The sequence below is a fragment of the Staurois parvus genome, unplaced genomic scaffold (genome assembly GCF_062004578.1).
Source record: "Staurois parvus isolate SC_StPar_1 unplaced genomic scaffold, SC_StPar_1.0 ptg000548l, whole genome shotgun sequence".
NCBI lineage: Eukaryota > Metazoa > Chordata > Amphibia > Anura > Ranidae > Staurois > Staurois parvus.
The window spans coordinates 2,403,597-2,422,196 of record NW_028318344.1 but is presented as its reverse complement, the minus strand read 5'-3'; the positions used below and the strand labels follow the sequence as shown (position 1 = coordinate 2,422,196).

The following is an 18,600-nucleotide window of genomic DNA, read 5'->3' as shown; positions in this document are numbered from 1 at the left end:
CCTTTATTAAAACAATGTCCCCCGAAGCCGGCTGGCCCCGCCCCATACCTATATAAGAACTGTCATCTAGCCTTTTCTTCACAAGGCTGGAAGCCTCGGACGGGAGCGGAACCTTTTTTTTTTTCGGGTCCCTGCCGCCGTGATTGACGTTGGATCTACTTCGGGGGACATTGTTTTAATAAAGGACTTGTCAAAGACCCTGTACTGTGTTTTATTTACACCACACTTTTTTTTTTGTGAAGGAGTCTGCGGGAGCATCTACCGCAGACTCCTTCACGTAGGGGGGGGGGGCCGGGATCTGGGGGCCCCCTTGTTAAAGGGGGCTTCCAGATTCTGATAAGCCCCCCGCCCGCAGACCCCCACAACCACCGGCCAGGGTTGTGGGGAAGAGGCCCTTGTCCTCATCAACATGGGGACAAGGTGCTTTGGGGGGGGAGCCCCCCTGCCCCAAAGCACCCCCCCATGTTGAGGGCATGTGGCCTGGTATGGTTCAGGAGGGGGGGGGGGGCGCTCGCTCGTCCCCCTCCTTTCCTGACCTGCCGGGCTGCATGCTCGGATAAGGGTCTGGTATGGATATTGAGGGGGACCCACGCTGTTTTTTTTAAATTTCAGCGTGGAGTTCCCCCTCAATATCCATACCAGATCCGAAGGGCTTGGTACGGATGGGAGGGGGGACCCCACGCTTTCTTGTTATTATTTCTGCAATAAAGGGAATTATTTTACATTCAGCTGTCAGTGGGGAACCCCGCTGACAGCTGAAACATTAACTCATGGCTGTCGCTCCTACAATCCCGCATGATATGTTATCAACTCATGCGGCGTTTTAGTAGTGAAAACCAAGGCAGCGCTCATGTTTCAGCTGTCGGCGGAGTTCCCCACTGACAGTTGAATGTCAAAGTATTGCAGTGATTTATAAACAGTTCTTTAAATAACTGGCGTGGGGTCCCCCCTCCCATCCATACTAAGCCCTTCGGGTCTCGTTTGGATGTTAAGGGGTAACTCCACGCTGAAATTAAATAAAAAACAGCATGGGGTACCCCCCAAAATCCATAACACTTACTTATCCGAGCATGCAGCCCAGCAGGTCAGGAAAGGGGGGACGACGAGCAAGCGCCTCCCCCCCTCCTGAACCATACCAGGCCACATGCCCATACCAAATTATTCAAACATTTGTAAACAGAACAATGAACTGAAATGGTTTGGCATTTGTACCCCAAATATGACGTTCCCTGAGGCGTTGGTAAACCGAGGTACGCCTGTATTAGTATTGCAATCCTTTGTATTGGGATACATAGAACCAACATACATCTGAATTGGCAACATAGCACAACATTTGTGTCACATTGGAGATATCTGGCTAGTTATACTGACCATGCCCAGGGACCTAAGATTGATTCACAGCACAGAAATACAGGCTGGATTAGCAATGTAGCTCCGTGGGTTAGTGGTTAGCACTACTGCCTCACAACTCTAGGGTTGTCGGTTTGAATCCCAACCACGGCAAGGAAGTAGCATGATCTCCGTGTGTGGCTGTCTTCAAATAGATGTTCTGGCAACATCTTTGCTTTCTGTCTAAATGATCCCTAAAATGTGAATTAGAATGAGGCCTTGTCTGTTGAAACACCTTCAAAGCTGCACCTTATGTGAATGTCATACAATGGTATAAGATAAGGGCCTGAATCACTAATAGATTTGATAATGATGGTTTACACTCCACCCACTTTTGTGAAGGATTTGGCAAGCAAAGAGCTGACAGAGAGAGAGAAGAGCGAGCCAGTGAGACGAAGAAGAGTGAGCGAGAAAAACATACTGAAGAGTGATAAAGAGAGACATACAGAAGAGTGAGCGAGAGAGAAGAGCGAGCCAGTGAGACAAAGAAGAGTGAGCGAGAGAGAAAAGACTTGGTTGGTGAATCCACACATCAAACTTGTCACAAATCCTGGCGTGCATTTTTCCCCCAAATGCATAGCAGACCCTTATCCCAGCAGGCAGGTACCGCACGCCTTCAAAGATTTATTTCCTTTGTTGATTTTCCTGCTTCGCTCACACTATATGCAATTGAAAATGACTCTTTAAGTTGCCAATTTTACTGTGTTTTCTAGAGAATTGCTAACTAGTTGTGTTTTCAGTTGTGTATAGCATTGCGATTTCTATTTGAGTCTAGATGTTAAATTGCTAATAAATGGCCACAATTCTCAAATACCTTTGAACTCTCGCTGCAACAAATGGCGTATGTTAATACACTCACATTCACATTCATTATATCCAATATCAGGCACGATGTCAATGCACAAATCGCACCTGAAATTGCACACCCTGGATGCGACTTGTCATGCGATTGGCATGGCCAGCAACTTGCCCTTTGCATGGCAAATTGCACACAATGTTACTGGGGGCCAACACCACTGTCACATCTAATCCAATGCGGCAATTGCCCAACTTACAGTGAAGTTGCACAAGTTCACAATCCAATTGGATGTGAACAGAGCCTACAGTGGCCAATAGAGTGCGACTTGGTCTACGATTTGCAAGTCGCCTGTCATGCCAATTGCATGGCAATCCCAAACAATGTTACTGGGGGCTACCCGGTCACATTAAAGCAGATTTCTAAGTGGTGTTATTGACACCACAGTCACATCATGTGACTTGCATAAAAGTTGCATGATTTCAAAGTCGGGGTACATGGTGATTTCAAGTGCAATTTGCAAGACATCCGACACCGATCTCTCAGCAAATTGCATGAAAAGTAGTGTATTCATTACTCTATTATTACTTGCGGCTCCGACCAAGTTTGAACCACAACAATATGAACGCTACAATAGCGTGCACATTGAGTGAGACTTGGCATGTGATTTGCACAACATGCAAGTTGTAAATCGTCTGCAAAGTCGCACCCTATTGTCTGCTATTAGAGCAGTGTTTCTCAACTCCAGTCCTCATGGACCCCCAACAGGTCATGTTTTCAGGATTTCCATTATTTTGCACAGGTGATTTGATCAGTTTCACTGCCTTAGTAATTACCACAGCTGTTTCATCTGAGGGAAATCCTGAAAACATGACCTGTTGGGGGTCCATGAGGACTGGAGTTGAGAAACACTGTATTAGAGCGACCATATGGGTGCGTTTCAAACACTGATTTCTTAAGTAGTACATGTTCTACTTTAGTGGCAATTTGCATAGAGATCTGTGTCAGATGTCTTTGAAAATTGCATTGAAATGGTTAACATTACTGTAAGTCGCATGATTTGTAAATCCGCTTTGCCCAGAGTGTAATGTTTGGTGATGTTTGATTTCTGGAGTGTTTTACCAATTGATGGGAAATTCACCATACTAGTCAAATCGATTTGTCATTTTCAGTATTGCATACAAGATGTGGTCATGTGACTGTCTTAACTCATGCGAGAATCTGGAGGGAATTGTGACCATAGTAGCAATAAAGGTTCCAATTGGGGTTCCCTTTCACATCCCTGCTCTATGCTCTGTGGTATGCTGCACACATACATTTCACTGTATATTTCTTTCTGATTTGTGGGGCCTGTATACCAAGGGTTAATGCAGGTAGGAAGCGGATTCATCAGGTGAAAACACTTTCACCGACCAACTTAAGGTCAGTGGTGGGTGTGGCTTCATTGGGTGTGGGGCCTTGTTTGGCGCGCTCCAAATACACCCTAGCTTATATAAAGATGTGTAGTAGGGAGTGATTTGGCCTGTTACTAGGCCGGGTGGTTTGTGACTAAGTCCTTGCATGGTGTGGTTTGGGGGAAGAAGAGATTTTGTGCTGAATTGCCCCAGACACCACTCAGGCTGTGTTTGGAAGTGGGCTGGAAATGTTTGCATATTTTTGGCCTTGTAAAGTGTGTTTGTGTGTTATTGCACAATGATTGTGTTTTTTCTCTTTGCATTGAAAGCCTCACACATGTCAATCGTTTTGTTTAAAATCTGCTCTTGTTTTAATTTTGCTTGCTTATTTAGACTCCAATGCATTTTACTGACAAACCTGCTGACAAATGTATGTGTAGGTGATTTGTAGAGGTGGGAGGGGATTTGTAGAGGTGGGAGGGGATTTGTAGAGGTGTGAGGGTTTTTTTGCACATGCTTTGTTTCCTTTATATTTTGATGTGTAGACTTTTTTTGTGAATGGATCTTCATACTAAGTGATTGTGTAAGTAAATCTTATGAACATGAAAATGTTACTTGATTCATCTTCCCCTTTGTTTCCTGCTATAACCTGAGCACACACAGTTCATTAGAAGTATCTTTAGATTGTAAGCTCTTATGAGGAGGAGTGTTTCATTTTCGCCACATCAATGCTATTCTTTTTGACTCGCCAAGATATTGACTATACCTACTTGTTCCTGCTGACCAAATAAATGAAGATATATTTGATTAATAAATGTTGGACTGTTTGTGTTTATTTTATGTTCAATATATGACCAACCTTAATAGTTACTTTGTATACTTACAAGCTACATTTGAGTAGATTATATAAGAGTGTGAATATGCAAGTGGGTGCAAACTGGCTTTTTCAAAAACAAAATAAAACAAAAAAAATAACCAGTTTGCACCACAATATTATGTACCAATGAATATGTCACATTCAATGTGCAGCCAGCTACAGCTGTTCTACAATTCGATTTACAGTTATAAAATAGTCCACACTGTGTTGATTTTTGGCCTTTGGAAACCAATATATATTAGCCAAGGTAAACAAATCACTAAGTAACACACATTCACGAAAACTATCATATAAATGCGCGAATAGAGTACAAAATTGCGCGATCGCATACAAATAAGCGCCACATAGGTGTACCCCATGGCGCACGAGCGGCTGTCCTCCCAGAAGTCCGTCATCACGTGCGCGCGCACCCGGAAGTGGTTGTGGGGAGTGTCAGTGGATGAGGAGTGGTTGGTGGTTTTCCTGTGTCACATATTTTGAGAACTCTAGTGGCATTTGGACATGGCAAGATCACAGTTCTCAACTGAGGAGATGATCCTTATATGTAAAGTAAGTATGGCCATTGCAAATATGTTAATAACATGTGAGGGACAGGTAATTGCAATTTTGGGGGTGGGGCCTAGCAGAATCTCACTTGGTGCACATGCTACTTATCTGTACATTAGCTCCTGGGTATTGATGGGTCAATTATATTAACCACTTGCCTACGGGGTACTCATACCCCCTTCCTGTCCTGGCCAATTTTCATCTTTCTGCACTGTTACCCTTTGAATGACAATTGTGCGGTCATGCCACATTGTACCCATCTTAAATTTAGATCATTTTTTTTACACAAATAGAGCTTTCTTTGGGTGGTATTGACTTGCTGCTGTGAGTTTTACTTTTTGCTCGATAAACAACAAAATAGCTCATAATGAATAAAAGTCTGTTTATATTATAACATTTGGTAAACCGGTAATTTAGCAACACTGATGTGTGTTGATGAGGCAGCACTGGTGGGTGGCACTGCTGGTCACAGGTGGACGGAACTGTTGGGTGGCACTGATCATCGGTGCTGACCCCTGCTCTGATAACTGCTGGTTCTTGGCAGTACTTTCCAAACATTCTGAGAGCATGAGGAAAGTGCAGCCAAGACCTGGCAAATGCATTTCCCGGTGATCAGCGTGTCATTGGACGTGGTTGATCACATGGTAAAACGCCGTTGTGATTGGCCTTTACCACATCACGTGATCAGCTGTGTCCTTAGGACACAGCAATCACGGAGAGTGCGTTCTGCCAGGATGTCATATGACACCCTCCCAGAGCTGCCTGGATGCAGTGTAGCGTTATTCGGCTATCTGCGGTCGCCCAATAGGTAACCAGTTAGGCCTTCATGGCTAATCTTTGAATATCTGGACATGTATACTGCGTATAATGCATTACAGTCTACAATGTGTTGGTGTACATGGTATTACAGTGTGCAATGCTTTGCTGGATTCTGCATGACAGTGGACAGCGTATCACAGTGTGCAATGCGTTGCTGGATTCTGCATGACAGTGTACAGTGCATTACAGTCTACAATGTGTGGGTGTACACGGTATCACAGTGTGCAATGCGTTGCTCTATCCTGCATGACAGAGTACAGTGCATCACGGTCTACAATGTGTGGGTGTACACGGTATTACAGTGTGCAATGCGTTGCTCTATCCTGCATGACAGAGTACAGTGCATCACGGTCTACAATGTGTGGGTGTACACGGTATTACAGTGTGCAATGCGTTGCTCTATCCTGCATGACAGAGTACAGTGCATCACGGTCTACAATGTGTGGGTGTACACGGTATTACAGTGTGCAATGCGTTGCTCTATCCTGCATGACAGAGTACAGTGCATCACAGTCTACAATGTGTGGGTGTACACGGTATTACAGTGTGCAATGCGTTGCTCTATCCTGCATGACAGAGTACAGTGCATCACAGTCTACAATGTGTGGGTGTACACGGTATTACAGTGTGCAATGCGTTGCTCTATCCTGCATGACAGAGTACAGTGCATCACAGTCTACAATGTGTGGGTGTACACGGTATTACAGTGTGCAATGCGTTGCTCTATCCTGCATGACAGAGTACAGTGCATCACAGTCTACAATGTGTGGGTGTACACGGTATTACAGTGTGCAATGCGTTGCTCTATCCTGCATGACAGAGTACAGTGCATCACAGTCTACAATGTGTGGGTGTACACGGTATCACAGTGTGCAATGCGTTGCTGGATTCTGCATGACAGAGTACAGTGCATTACAGTCTACAATGTGTGGGTGTACACGGTATCACAGTGTGCAATGCGTTGCTGGATTCTGCATGACAGAGTACAGTGCATTACAGTCTACAATGTGTGGGTGTACACGGTATCACAGTGTGCAATGCGTTGCTCTATCCTGCATGACAGAGTACAGTGCATCACAGTCTACAATGTGTGGGTGTACACGGTATCACAGTGTGCAATGCGTTGCTCTATCCTGCATGACAGAGTACAGTGCATCACGGTCTACAATGTGTGGGTGTACACGGTATCACAGTGTGCAATGCGTTGCTCTATCCTGCATGACAGAGTACAGTGCATCACGGTCTACAATGTGTGGGTGTACACGGTATTACAGTGTGCAATGCGTTGCTCTATCCTGCATGACAGAGTACAGTGCATCACGGTCTACAATGTGTGGGTGTACACGGTATTACAGTGTGCAATGCGTTGCTCTATCCTGCATGACAGAGTACAGTGCATCACAGTCTACAATGTGTGGGTGTACACGGTATTACAGTGTGCAATGCGTTGCTCTATCCTGCATGACAGAGTACAGTGCATCACAGTCTACAATGTGTGGGTGTACACGGTATTACAGTGTGCAATGCGTTGCTCTATCCTGCATGACAGAGTACAGTGCATCACAGTCTACAATGTGTGGGTGTACACGGTATTACAGTGTGCAATGCGTTGCTGGATTCTGCATGACAGAGTACAGTGCATCACAGTCTACAATGTGTGGGTGTACACGGTATCACATTGTACAGTGTATTACAGTGTGCAATGCGTTGTACACTGCAGTGTGACTAAAGCATTTTACACGCATGCACTGTACACACTAACGCATTTGACATTTCTAGTGTGCAATGCGTTAGATGCAATGCCTTGGACAGTACAATGCATTTGCAGTATTGGTGTATGTTTATTAAGCACAGATAATTAATCTGATTTTAGTTACAAGGAGAAGTCTTCTCTGTCCCCCTGTTTATGAGGTGGAGGACAATTGTTTTCCGAAGAAGAGAGGAGACATTTTTTCAAGGAGATCTGTATAGATTTCCAGAGATCTGTGTAGATGGTTGAGGGGCTGCATGTGATCTCTGGAGATAATTGGGATTAACGATCACCTGAGTTAAACCAGTGAATGAAAAGTGTAAAAAAACATGGATTGAAAATAATCTGCACTGACCACTGTGCTTTGTCAAGCCACATATTGGCACATTCTGGTGTCACACAGATCCGATGTGAAATTTGCAGTGTTTTCTGTGCAAGCGCTGCACCGCATCACAACCGCAACCCCTTCATGCCACCTGCTGCGGCTTTCTAGGTGAAGTTACCAACACACCAAAATTGGTACACAAAGCGTATTGCGATTTGCCAAATTGGATGGCATGCCTATTCACACCCATGTGCATACCCTGAAAAAGGGTCCTGCACATTTTTGGCCCGGATGCGGTGCAATTTGAGGTGTGCAAAATGTTTGTCTCTAATTGCAACGCACACAAATTGCATGTGATTTTCCCAGGAGTGCGGTGTTAGACCACAATGCATGTATGTGAAGCCAGAATAAAAGGATGTGGATTTTGTCTACTTTTACTTGCGCATGTTAACATTATGTAAGTGCGTTATTCTTCTGTTTAACATGCTATAGAAATGGAACATGCATTTGGATGGAGTGTTTTTGTATGTGCATTTTGGAAGTTTTCTAAACACACATTGACCCTAGGGCCACACCATATCTTAAGCCGCGTTTGTCAGAAATGCTGTACAGGACATTTAAAGCGGATTTACACTCCACCTATCAAAAAATAACAGTCATCAGCTACAAAAACGGTAGCTGCTGACTTTTAAAAAGCAGACGCTCACCTTTCCCTCGGTCCTGTGGTGTGTCCCCCGCAGCTCCTTTCACCGGCTGTCCTGGGTTCCAGGAGGACGGCATCTTCACTGTGGGAACCCAGCTGTGACAGCTTGCGGCTTCACAGCCGGCTACCCACTGTGCATGTGCGAGTAGAGTTGCACTTCATGAATGGTCACATGTCAAATGTTCCCAAAGACTACAAGGAGGGAGGATACCTTCCGTTTCTAAACATCTAGGCGATTGTACTGGAAGTAGGAGCGTGTATCTGTCAAATTTGGGGACCCGCTACCCAAGGGTGCCAATCCTTAAGGGGGAATGGGGGAGCAGTCCTTAAAGCGGAACTTCCCCTTTTGGATGGAGCTCCGCTTTAAGATGATTTCCTATGGGATATGTTTACACATGTGCTTTTTCACATGGCTTGTTTTTTGGGAAAAGGTCAGAGCCTTTTTGGAAATCCAAAAGTGTCATGTTTTTGTCAAAATACTTAAATGGAAACACTGCAGACAAGAACGTATTTCATGTTGTCTTCGTTTTGCCGTTTTAGATCTGAATAGCAACAAAAATGAAAACAGTAAGGCACAAAAAATACATAAGAAACAAAAAACAGCGCAAAACCCAATGCAGAGACGGCTACAACACAACCTGTGTTGCCTTAGGCACTTGAGTGCACACATGGCCCCAGGTGATTTTAACAGGTGTTTTTGGGGTCAAAGCATGTGTGTTTGCATTTGTGGAAAGTGTATTTTTGAATCAATTTTTGGTGTTGTTTTGTACGTATACTTTGGCAAACTGCACATCTGCATTCAACTTTGTGGTGAAAATTAACCAAATAATGTCCCAGCCAAAATGACATGCATTTTGCATGTGTGGCCAGAACACACACAAAAATGCTGTTACAAAATAATCCAAAATACAGGCTCAAACAAGACAAACATGCACATCCAAATTTCAAACAACCTTTTACAAAACATATCTAATGACCAAAAAGCACCAACAAAGTGGATTACAAAATACACCACAATGAGAATTCTAATGTCCAAACAAGCGTAAATTGCCCTTTTGTGCCCATGGAGTGTTGTGTTTTCTTTCAATTATCATTTAGGTGCGTGCCTAGCATATTTGTTAAATGCCAAAATGTGCAGCAAAATGCATGTTTGCTAACAACACTTGGGGTGCCATTAACAATGAATGGCACACAAGAGCACAATGCGTATTCAAAGACCATTTGAGCACACTTTAGAAGTGCTGCAACAATTGTGCAATTCTGCCAACAATTATGCAATTCTACCAACAATTATGCATTGCTCAGGTGAGAATGCATTGAAAATGACAATACAATACAATTATACTGTATGTACGTATGTATGTGTATACACACACACATGTAGATATAGTTCATGTTTTAGCTTGCCTTTTGGGACAATTATCCCCTGCTTTGTGTCTGATATTTGGTATGTTTGATTACACAAACCTCTCACATTTAAATTCTTGACCTTTTCTTGTCACCCACAGGTTTTGCTGTTACGCAAGTATGACGGTGGCTGTTCGAATTTTGCCAAGCAGACCATCGTGCGCCAGATCAAGCATCGGCTGTGGCAGAGATTCCACCACCGCTCCACTGTGCTGCAAATCCAGCACAGTTGGAGCGATGTGAAGCGGCGCAACCCGCAGTTTTTGAAAAAGGTTGCCCGCCGAATCTCTGGTAAGTCAAGTTATTAAAAAGTCTACTTTCAGTTTTGTATTGTGAAAAATGTTTTGCTACATTCATTCTGAATTTGTTTGGCAATAATGTTGTCTTTGTTGACTTGTTCTAGCCACAGCTGATGGGCGCCAGGCGGTGGTCTGCTTGGCAAAAAAACCTCACAGGAGGACAGCCACCGTCCACTTCTTCCAACCACAGGCGGGGCATCCCCTGCGGAGACTCCGCATTGTGGAAGGTAAGCACAAGCTCTAGAAGCTTGGACCTCATGACTTTGCCATTGTTGCCATCTCCACACTGATCTCCACTGACTGTCAATTGTACATTAATGCCACACACATTGCTTGTAAATGACATGATAACTGTGACGGAAGCGTAGGCAGGACAGAACACACGGAGGATGCTAAACACACCAAGCGTTATTGTTATATGGAAAGCACTCAATCAGGGTAGGAATTTAGCATCCGGGCACCCAAAATGGGGGAGGAGAGGGGAGTAGCTCCAAACAATTGTAATTCAGCCCATGATAGGGCAATTTGTGTAGCGATGGCCCAAGCATATATTAATCCAAGCAGGCAGCTCCTGCAAAAGTAATAGGGAGGTTCAATGGGGCAATCCAGGCAAAAAATGTATGCGAGTTCCACGGGACAGTACAGGCAGGGAAAATCGGGGGATCCAGGGGGGTAGTTCAGACAGGAGGATTGGGGCATTCACGGTTTAGGCAGGAGTATCCTTGGGCACACAGCAGGTAGCAGGCAGGAGTACCCTTGCACACAGCGGATAGCAAGCACCTCTAGCCCCCCAGGTATCAGCAGAGTACTCAGCGGGTTCTTGGAGGTGGGGAGGTCTGGCCTCAGCTCAGACTTCCCAACAGCTGCTCATGGCGACATACCAGGGACCAACAGTGGACTGGGTCCTGCTCCGGTCTTCTTAAGCCAGAGCAGGACGCTTCCCGGTTGTCCTGGCAATGGCCGGCCCAGCGTCAGGTCGCCAGGGCAACAAGGCACGCCCCGCTCACTGGGGCCGCGCTCAGGGAGCATGGCCTTTGTCTCTGGCGGCCGCAGAGTGTGGGAAGCCTCGTGGCTGCGCTGTGCCCACCGGGGGGCATGCAGGGACACCCCGGCGGCCTGTGCCATTCGGGCCAAGCGGGGTAGCTGACTCCTTGGCAACTTTGCTGAGGAGAGGTGCTACCCGCACCACAGTGGGTGTTTCCTCCCCTCCTGAACAGCTTTTGATGTAGGCTTGTGCAGGACCCTAGGAATCTGCAAGGGGAAGAGAGGGGGGATGATGAAAGGAGAGCAAGGGGGGAGGAAGGGACAGCAGGCTGGAGGGGGACTGTGACAAGAACCTTTTGTTAATCACTAATAGAGCTATGTTTGGTGTCATTTGATCCCCAATGGCTGTTTGTTTGTGATACAGGATTTATGCCTAAAAATATTATGGCTTAGATGTTCACAAACATATCCCATCAAAATCGCAGTCATAACATTTTGTTTATCCATTTGACAGAATTGGACTTCTTTTGACCCATTAAATTACAATATTTGTATGTTATGTATGCTGTTTGAAAGTTGCAGAGTATACAAATTATGGAATATTTTGGACTAAAATGCAACTCCATGGTGTACAGCCAATCTCATTTGGTGAGGCCCCATAAAATGACAGAACATGAGAAATATTCTACAATGCATAGTACGTTATTATTAACACATTAACACATAAATACAGTATTATAGAGAGGGGACATCTGGGGGGATTTCTGGTTCATTTTGGGGATGGGGGAATTTCAGAATCTTGGCTTGTCCTTACATTGGGAATCATTCTAACGGAAATGTTTAACATTGTCTTGACTTGCTTACATTACTGCCATGTGGCCTTTTTGGTGATCTGGTATATATGGTCTACAGCCAATCATATTGACCAGGGTGCTGTGATTGGTCCAAATACCATGTGATAAGTGTGGTCCAATCCTATTAGGACATCCAAGAGTTCCTAATATCTAAATTGACATTGTGATCATGTCATTGCATAGCAAATGCATGATCAACAAGATTAACAAATCATCCTCCTACCATGACTTGCTATCTGCTGTAGTGCGGTGGACAAAGTTGTGGAAAATGATGCAGTCTGCCCCAGTGGATGTACATCCAAAGTCAAAACACAACAAATTAGGGACACGAACACAATTGTGCCTGTATGTGTGGCCTGACACCAGGAAATGGACAGTTGTCATTCAGCCCTGTGGCCTTAGCTTTGGCACACAGGTTTGTGAGAAATGACTAAACTTCTGCCATGTTTTTAGGTTAGTAATGTTACAATTCTGTGTTATTCTTTTTGTAGAACAAGACAGTGAAGAGGAGGGCCAATGTAAGTGCCTTGAATGTGATTGGCTGTTCTCTGTGTGCATTATGTAACTTTGATGTGTGCAATGTGTTTGTTGTGTTCTATCTTGTTGTTTATGTAGCACCAGCTATGTTGGAAGAGGGGGATGAGGAGGAGGAGGGCACATCCTCTCAGGCTCACTGTAAGTGCATTGAATGTGCTTGTCTGTTCTCTGTGTTCCTTGTTGTCCTTGGCTCTCTCAAAGGGGTTGTTGTTGTTCTTCTTCTTCTTTCTTGTTTGTGTAGTACCAGCAAGGTTGCCCACAGTGGAGGAGGAGGAGGCGGCGGTGGCACCACCACCACCACCATCACCACCACCACCATCACCACCACCACCCCTGTCTCCGCGGTCGCCTGTGCTGCCGGAGACTCCCTCACCTCCAGTTCACTGTAAGTGTCTTGGATGTGCTTGCCTATTCTGTCTGTGCATCATGTAACTTTGATGTCTGCAATGTGTTCTGTTCTATCTTGTTGTTTATGTAGCACCACCAGCCATGTCAGAAGAGGGAGAGGAGGGGGATCCCTCTTCTGAGGCACACTGTGAGTTCATTGAATGTGCTTGTCTGTTCTCTGTGTTCCTTGTTGTCCTTGGCTCTCTCAAAGGGGTTATTGTTGTCCTTTCTTGTTTGTGTAGTTCAAGCAAGGTTTTCTCCGGAGGAGGAGGAGGAGGCCCACCAGCCACCTCCAGAATTTAGTCCACAGCAGGAGGCCCCCTCACCTCCAGCTCACTGTAAGTGCCTTGGATGTGCTTGCCTGTTCTCTGTGTGCATTATGTCAATTTGATGTTTGCAATGTGTTGGTTTTGTTCTTTCTTGTTGTTTGTGTAGCTCCAGCCATATTGGAAGAGGGTGAGCTGGAGGAAGAGCAGAGGGAGGAGTGGTCACCCCCTCAGGTCCACTGTAAGTACCTTCAATGTGTTTGGTGATTTACCTTCTGTACAATCATGCTGACCATAGCTGTAGGCTAATTTGACTGCTTAATATTGGCCAGACTGTAGTTTCTTATCTAAGTCTGCCTTATTTTTGTTTCCACTACTGCAACTTACCTAGGTGGTTGAAGCATTGGTCCAATACTTCATCTGTCCCCCCTAGGTTGTAAGGGTGGTAACTCCGCTGTGATGGAGCGTAGGCAGGACCAAACACACAGAGCAGATGATAAACACACAATGCTTTCTTGAATTAGGACAGTCACTCAATTTGGGTATGAAGTTAGCGTCCAAGTTCTCGTGGCAGGGGAAGAGCAGGGATGGCTCCTCAAAATATTGTAATTTGGCCCCAAGAAGGGCAAACTTAGAGTCTCTGTTAAATTGTAATCCAGGCAGGGAAGGGAAAGGAGGGAGAGTTCACAGCCCTTCCATACAGGGGGGAAAACAGGGGCAGAAACACTCACAGTTTCGGCAGGGGTTTTCCTGGCTCACAGCGGCCTACAACAGGGGGTGACACTTAGCACACAGGAGAGGGTCCACTTCTACAGCACACTGCAACACGTGGCCTCACAGTATTAGGCAGTGTAGCAGCGGGTACTCCTCCTGAGCCCCGAGTATTAGCAGAGTGTTCAGCGGCTAATAATCCTGGTATCCCTAGAGTATTATGCAGAGTGGCTGCGGGGGTCTCGCCTCAGCGCAGACCTCCCAGCAGCTTCGCAGCAGACAAAACACCCTGGAGAATCCTGCGTCGGCTCCCTGTTGTCCTGGCAACGTCCAGCCCAGCGCTGTGTTGCCCAGGCAATGAGGCACACCCTCTTGACACGGGCCTTGCTCTCTTTGTCTCCAGCGGGTGCAGGTGCGGGAAGCCTCGCACCCGTGCTAGAGCCGCCGGGGGGGCGCGCAGCGACAGGACGGCAGCCCTGCTCCGGAACCCACTGGTGGGAGGCTATCCCTCTCCTGGCTGTATGGCCAGGAGAGGTGTGACTCCCGCTACAGGGGGTCACCTTCCTCCCATGGGGCTTTGCAGGATGGGAGGAAGTGACAAGCAGCGGGGGGGAGAGGTGACACCTCTCATCCTGTGCAGCCCAACTTCAAAGGCTGCTACAGGATGAGAAGGGGGTGGGTGAGGGGACACAGGCACCAGGAGGGGGTGGGGGTTTCTGGGAGTTCAGGCACACTGTGCCATCTGCAATCACATGTTTGCTGTCAGCTCAACCCCCCAGCACTTACTGTGCTGTGGAGGGGGAGGCACTGGCAGGCTAAACTCTTTGTTATTCGTGGCTAGGCTGATCCAGTTGCTGCTCCGGAGTCTGCAGTATATCATGACTTGAAAGTCAGGATCTTGATCCAGTCTGGCCATGCTGTGTGACTTCAGTGAATAGAATGCAGCTGTCCCCTGAAAATGTGTCGCAGGAGTGCCAAATGAACTACACTTCTGTAATCCACAGGAGAGGTACAGTCCAAAAATCTTGGGCTGGATTTCCCTTTTAATCTATGTATGTCAGGCTTAGAGTGTAACTAAACCCCGAAGCCTGCATTCACTCTATCTGGTCTACGCAGACCCTGCATTGACTATATCTGCTCTCCCTGTACCCAGAATTCACTCTGTCTGGTCTCCCGCAATAAAACAGAACATGGCAGTGCAAGTATTTAAGGCCATAAAAAAAGCTAAATGCCTTTTATCATCAGCAGTTAGAGCAGTCTTGTGACTTCAGCAGAGCTCTGTTAAACTTTGAGTATTTGTCTGTCTGCTCTAGGATGGTGTGAATCTTCTGGCCCTCTATGTGAACAGTGCTGATTGGCCCTGTGCTGATCACATGCACCCTCCCCAAACAAACACCCAAAAAGTATAGCAATGCACAGCAAACTGAGCATGTGCATGTGATTACGGATTCAGTCTGTATCAGTTGGTCATTTCAACAAGAGGAGGGGCAGAGAAGACAGGATCAAACAGCCTTCTTACACAAGACAGAGTATTAACCCCTTAGTTTACACAGCGAGTATAACAAGGATGATTTACTGCATATTTACACTGCTTGGACTGTTGTGGGTATAGTAAGACTTTAAGTAATATTGCTTGCTTTCTTATCACACATGGTCAAGCAGTTTTGAGAATACAGCTTCCAATGTGGATTCTAGTGTAGTGGCCAGGCAGTTATTAGCTCAATATGTGTAGGCCTGTACACATCCATACCTTTCGGAGACCAAGTTCTGCTCTCTAGCACAGCATGGGATGATAATTGGCAGCAGGTCAGTATTTTTAGAGCCTGAGGAGGATGCCAAGCAGTGGGGCTTTCATGCTGCGAATGCATGAAGCCAAGAAACTTTGGCCTTTTGACCAAATTTACAATGACCATCCAACACAGGATATGTGCCCCCAAAATCCACTAGCAGAGGGGTGGGAGAGCCTATCTCTGAGGAGCTTCTCGGCTATTAGTGTTTGGGAAGTGTTCTGAGTTGTGTGTCTTTGAATATCCAAGGGTTAAGGCCTTTCCCTTGTGTCAACCTTTGAAAAGGTTGCAGCTAAGGGCACAGTGGCTGTTAACACCACAACCCCTTACAATATCCAACATAAAGATTGGACTTTGTACATTTTCATGAGTGCACCCTCTTCTATTTGTACAATCATGAGCCAGAATTTCACGTTCGACTTTCTTGGACATCCATGGCTCCCTAGGGTCATACACTATCGAAACTTAGCTGGAGTTAGTCTGCACCTTGTACTTCAAGTCTGAGAGAATGTAAGGCTTGGTTTTAACAGTGTGTGTGTTTGTAGTAAACTCTTAAGTTTACAAAGCCTCGAATTATACTGACATGTGGAGCTCTTTTGCTTGTGTTTTTTTCAAGTCACCTTGCACTCAGAAAGGGAGTGGCTGCACTTCAGAGCCCACAGGAGGCAATGGATGGAGGAGGAGGAGGAAGAGGTGGAGTCGTTGGAGGAGGGCCAACTCCCCTCCAGTTCCCCTGAGCCCCAGGACCCAGGTATGTCCCATTTGTGTGAATGTGATCAACTTTACAATATTTGCTTTTACACAGTGTCTATGTGTGGGGGTGTCACATGAGATGTGTTGGGTAAAGGGTGGTAAGCCTGGCACCAGACTTATTTTTTCTAGTGATTCCCAATCTGCTCCAAGCTACAAATGCCACCTTGCAGTGTGCATGTGTTAACACTTGAGGGGGCATTTGTGTTTTGGCATAGGGGAGGAGAATATTGTATGGACTAAGCCCTTTTACAGCTAGACTGTCAAAGACTTAGACCTTGTGACGTCTTCCTGTGAAGCTTCAGGTCTGCTGCCGACCTGTGACCTTTGCTTTGGGATGATGTAAGTCACTCTATTGTAGACCCCAGAAAGGAAAGTGAGAATGGCTGCAAAGGCTGACCAATGAGTGTTTCCACTATTACTGTAGTGTAAGCGTAGCTAAGCTGATGTGTGTGAGCCAATTCCTCTTGTCAAGAGCAAGCCTCTCCAACATTGGAATGCTGGCACCACACCACTGGCAAGGGAGACCTTTGGGTTACGTCCTAAGGTGATCTGAAACATCGTCAATGGACAGCCAAAGAGTATGTTAGCATTGTAGGATATGAGCAGCTTGCTGGAGTGTAGGTGCCAACAAGTGGCCAAATGAATTTGGCCTTAAGCTCTTCTGGCCATCTAGTTTAGTAACCCAAACCGAAAGAGGACTTTGCTATGTTGGGTAGGGCTAGGGCTTACTACCTGGGGCCTGTACTATGTGACTGTTTAACATCCATGTGTTTGTCAAATGTCAGGACTCGCAACTTTTTCTTGTGTCTTTTTTTTGTTACTCTTCATGTAGTTGTACTTCCCAATGCCCCACCTGCTATGGGGGAGCTACAGCCCCCACTGGATGCAGAGGCTGACATCCCAGAAGGTCAGTTTCTGAACTGTTTACACATATGCACATGTAACGTATGTAGAAGGCTTCAGCTCCCCCTTGTCTAAACTGTTTGGCCTCGTCCTGTGTATAGGATGCCCCCCACAAAGAAATAAAACATTCACACTAAACAACACATCAGGCAGATAGGGGCTTAATATTCACACTTAGACCTGACAGCTGAGTTGTTCTACATAGGCATACATTAAAGTGTTTTTCTAATTAAGAAAGGGCAATAAACAAAGAATATGACACAATAGTCAAGCACTAACCTGACACTCCAGTGATCCAAAACCTGCTTCCCAAGTAACTAGTGTTTGTTCCACTCTGGTCTCTCCACTATCTTAAAGAATCACTCCTAATAGATGCAGCTGACACATCCAGCTTCCTGGGAGAAGGACTGCCTCCCTTCAAGGACACACCTGGTTAATCACACTGCCAGCTCTTTAGGAATCTCTGGACCTGTGTGGAGGGAGTTGGGCCACTAGGCTCCAATAGGCTCACAGAATTTGCTCAGCTCTGTGCTCTGGCTGAGGTGCATGTGTGTAGGGCCCCACCCCTCCCCTCTCTGCAGCTAATAGAAATCTAGGATAGATGTCTTTGGGAACTCTGTGGAGGAGATAGGTGTGGCAAAGTCATCTGTTGCCCTTACTGATGAGATTGCCCTTTTTGCTGTTGCCCACAGATATATTTGTAGTCAGTGAGCAAACACTCTAATCTAGGCCTAAGGATTCCAAACTCCCTCCCTGGCCCATGAAATCCTCCCAGGCAAGAGATGTAAGCTCTGTGTTCCAATGATAAGTTGAAAACAGCATAGAGTGCTTTCAGGATAATTGACAAAGTTAGACAAGTATTGCATGCTGTTGTTTGTGTGGAAGCAAGTGTCTCCTTTTTTAATTGCAGCAAATGCATTTATTCTGACTTTTTCTACAGTGTTCAACCACCCAGCCATAAGAAGCCTCATGGGCTGGGTGTGTGAGCGCATTGGGACGCTGGAGCAGGCATTGGAGGTGGGGCCAGCCGAGAACCAGCCAGACATTGTGGCCTATTTTCGTCAGTTTTAATGTTTTTAAATGTTTTTATGAATAAATGTTATTTATATTTGA

At 45.8% G+C, this 18,600-nt stretch overlaps 1 protein-coding gene across 1 annotated transcript; it reads left to right on the top strand.

Annotated features, from left to right (window-relative positions):
* Positions 1-9,871: 9,871 nt before the first annotated feature.
* LOC149451118 (uncharacterized) lies at positions 9,872-18,600 on the top strand. Its single transcript, XM_089690936.1, has 12 exons — positions 9,872-9,904; positions 10,108-10,297; positions 10,410-10,532; positions 12,635-12,661; positions 12,759-12,818; positions 12,922-13,065; positions 13,159-13,215; positions 13,310-13,405; positions 13,503-13,574; positions 16,448-16,582; positions 17,417-17,491; positions 18,428-18,600. The coding sequence occupies exons 1-12, from the start codon at positions 9,872-9,874 to the stop codon at positions 18,556-18,558; spliced, it is 1,143 nt and encodes a 380-aa protein (XP_089547062.1). The 3' UTR covers positions 18,559-18,600.

Bases quoted from the DNA above. Each gene is read 5' to 3' on its own strand.
- LOC149451118 (XM_089690936.1), top strand. From the start codon at position 9,872: ATGCAATTCTACCAACAATTATGCATTGCTCAG. The intron at 12,662-12,758 runs GTAAGTGCCTTG...TTGTTTATGTAG, and splicing joins CAGTGAAGAGGAGGGCCAAT to CACCAGCTATGTTGGAAGAG. The intron at 13,066-13,158 runs GTAAGTGTCTTG...TTGTTTATGTAG, and splicing joins TCCCTCACCTCCAGTTCACT to CACCACCAGCCATGTCAGAA.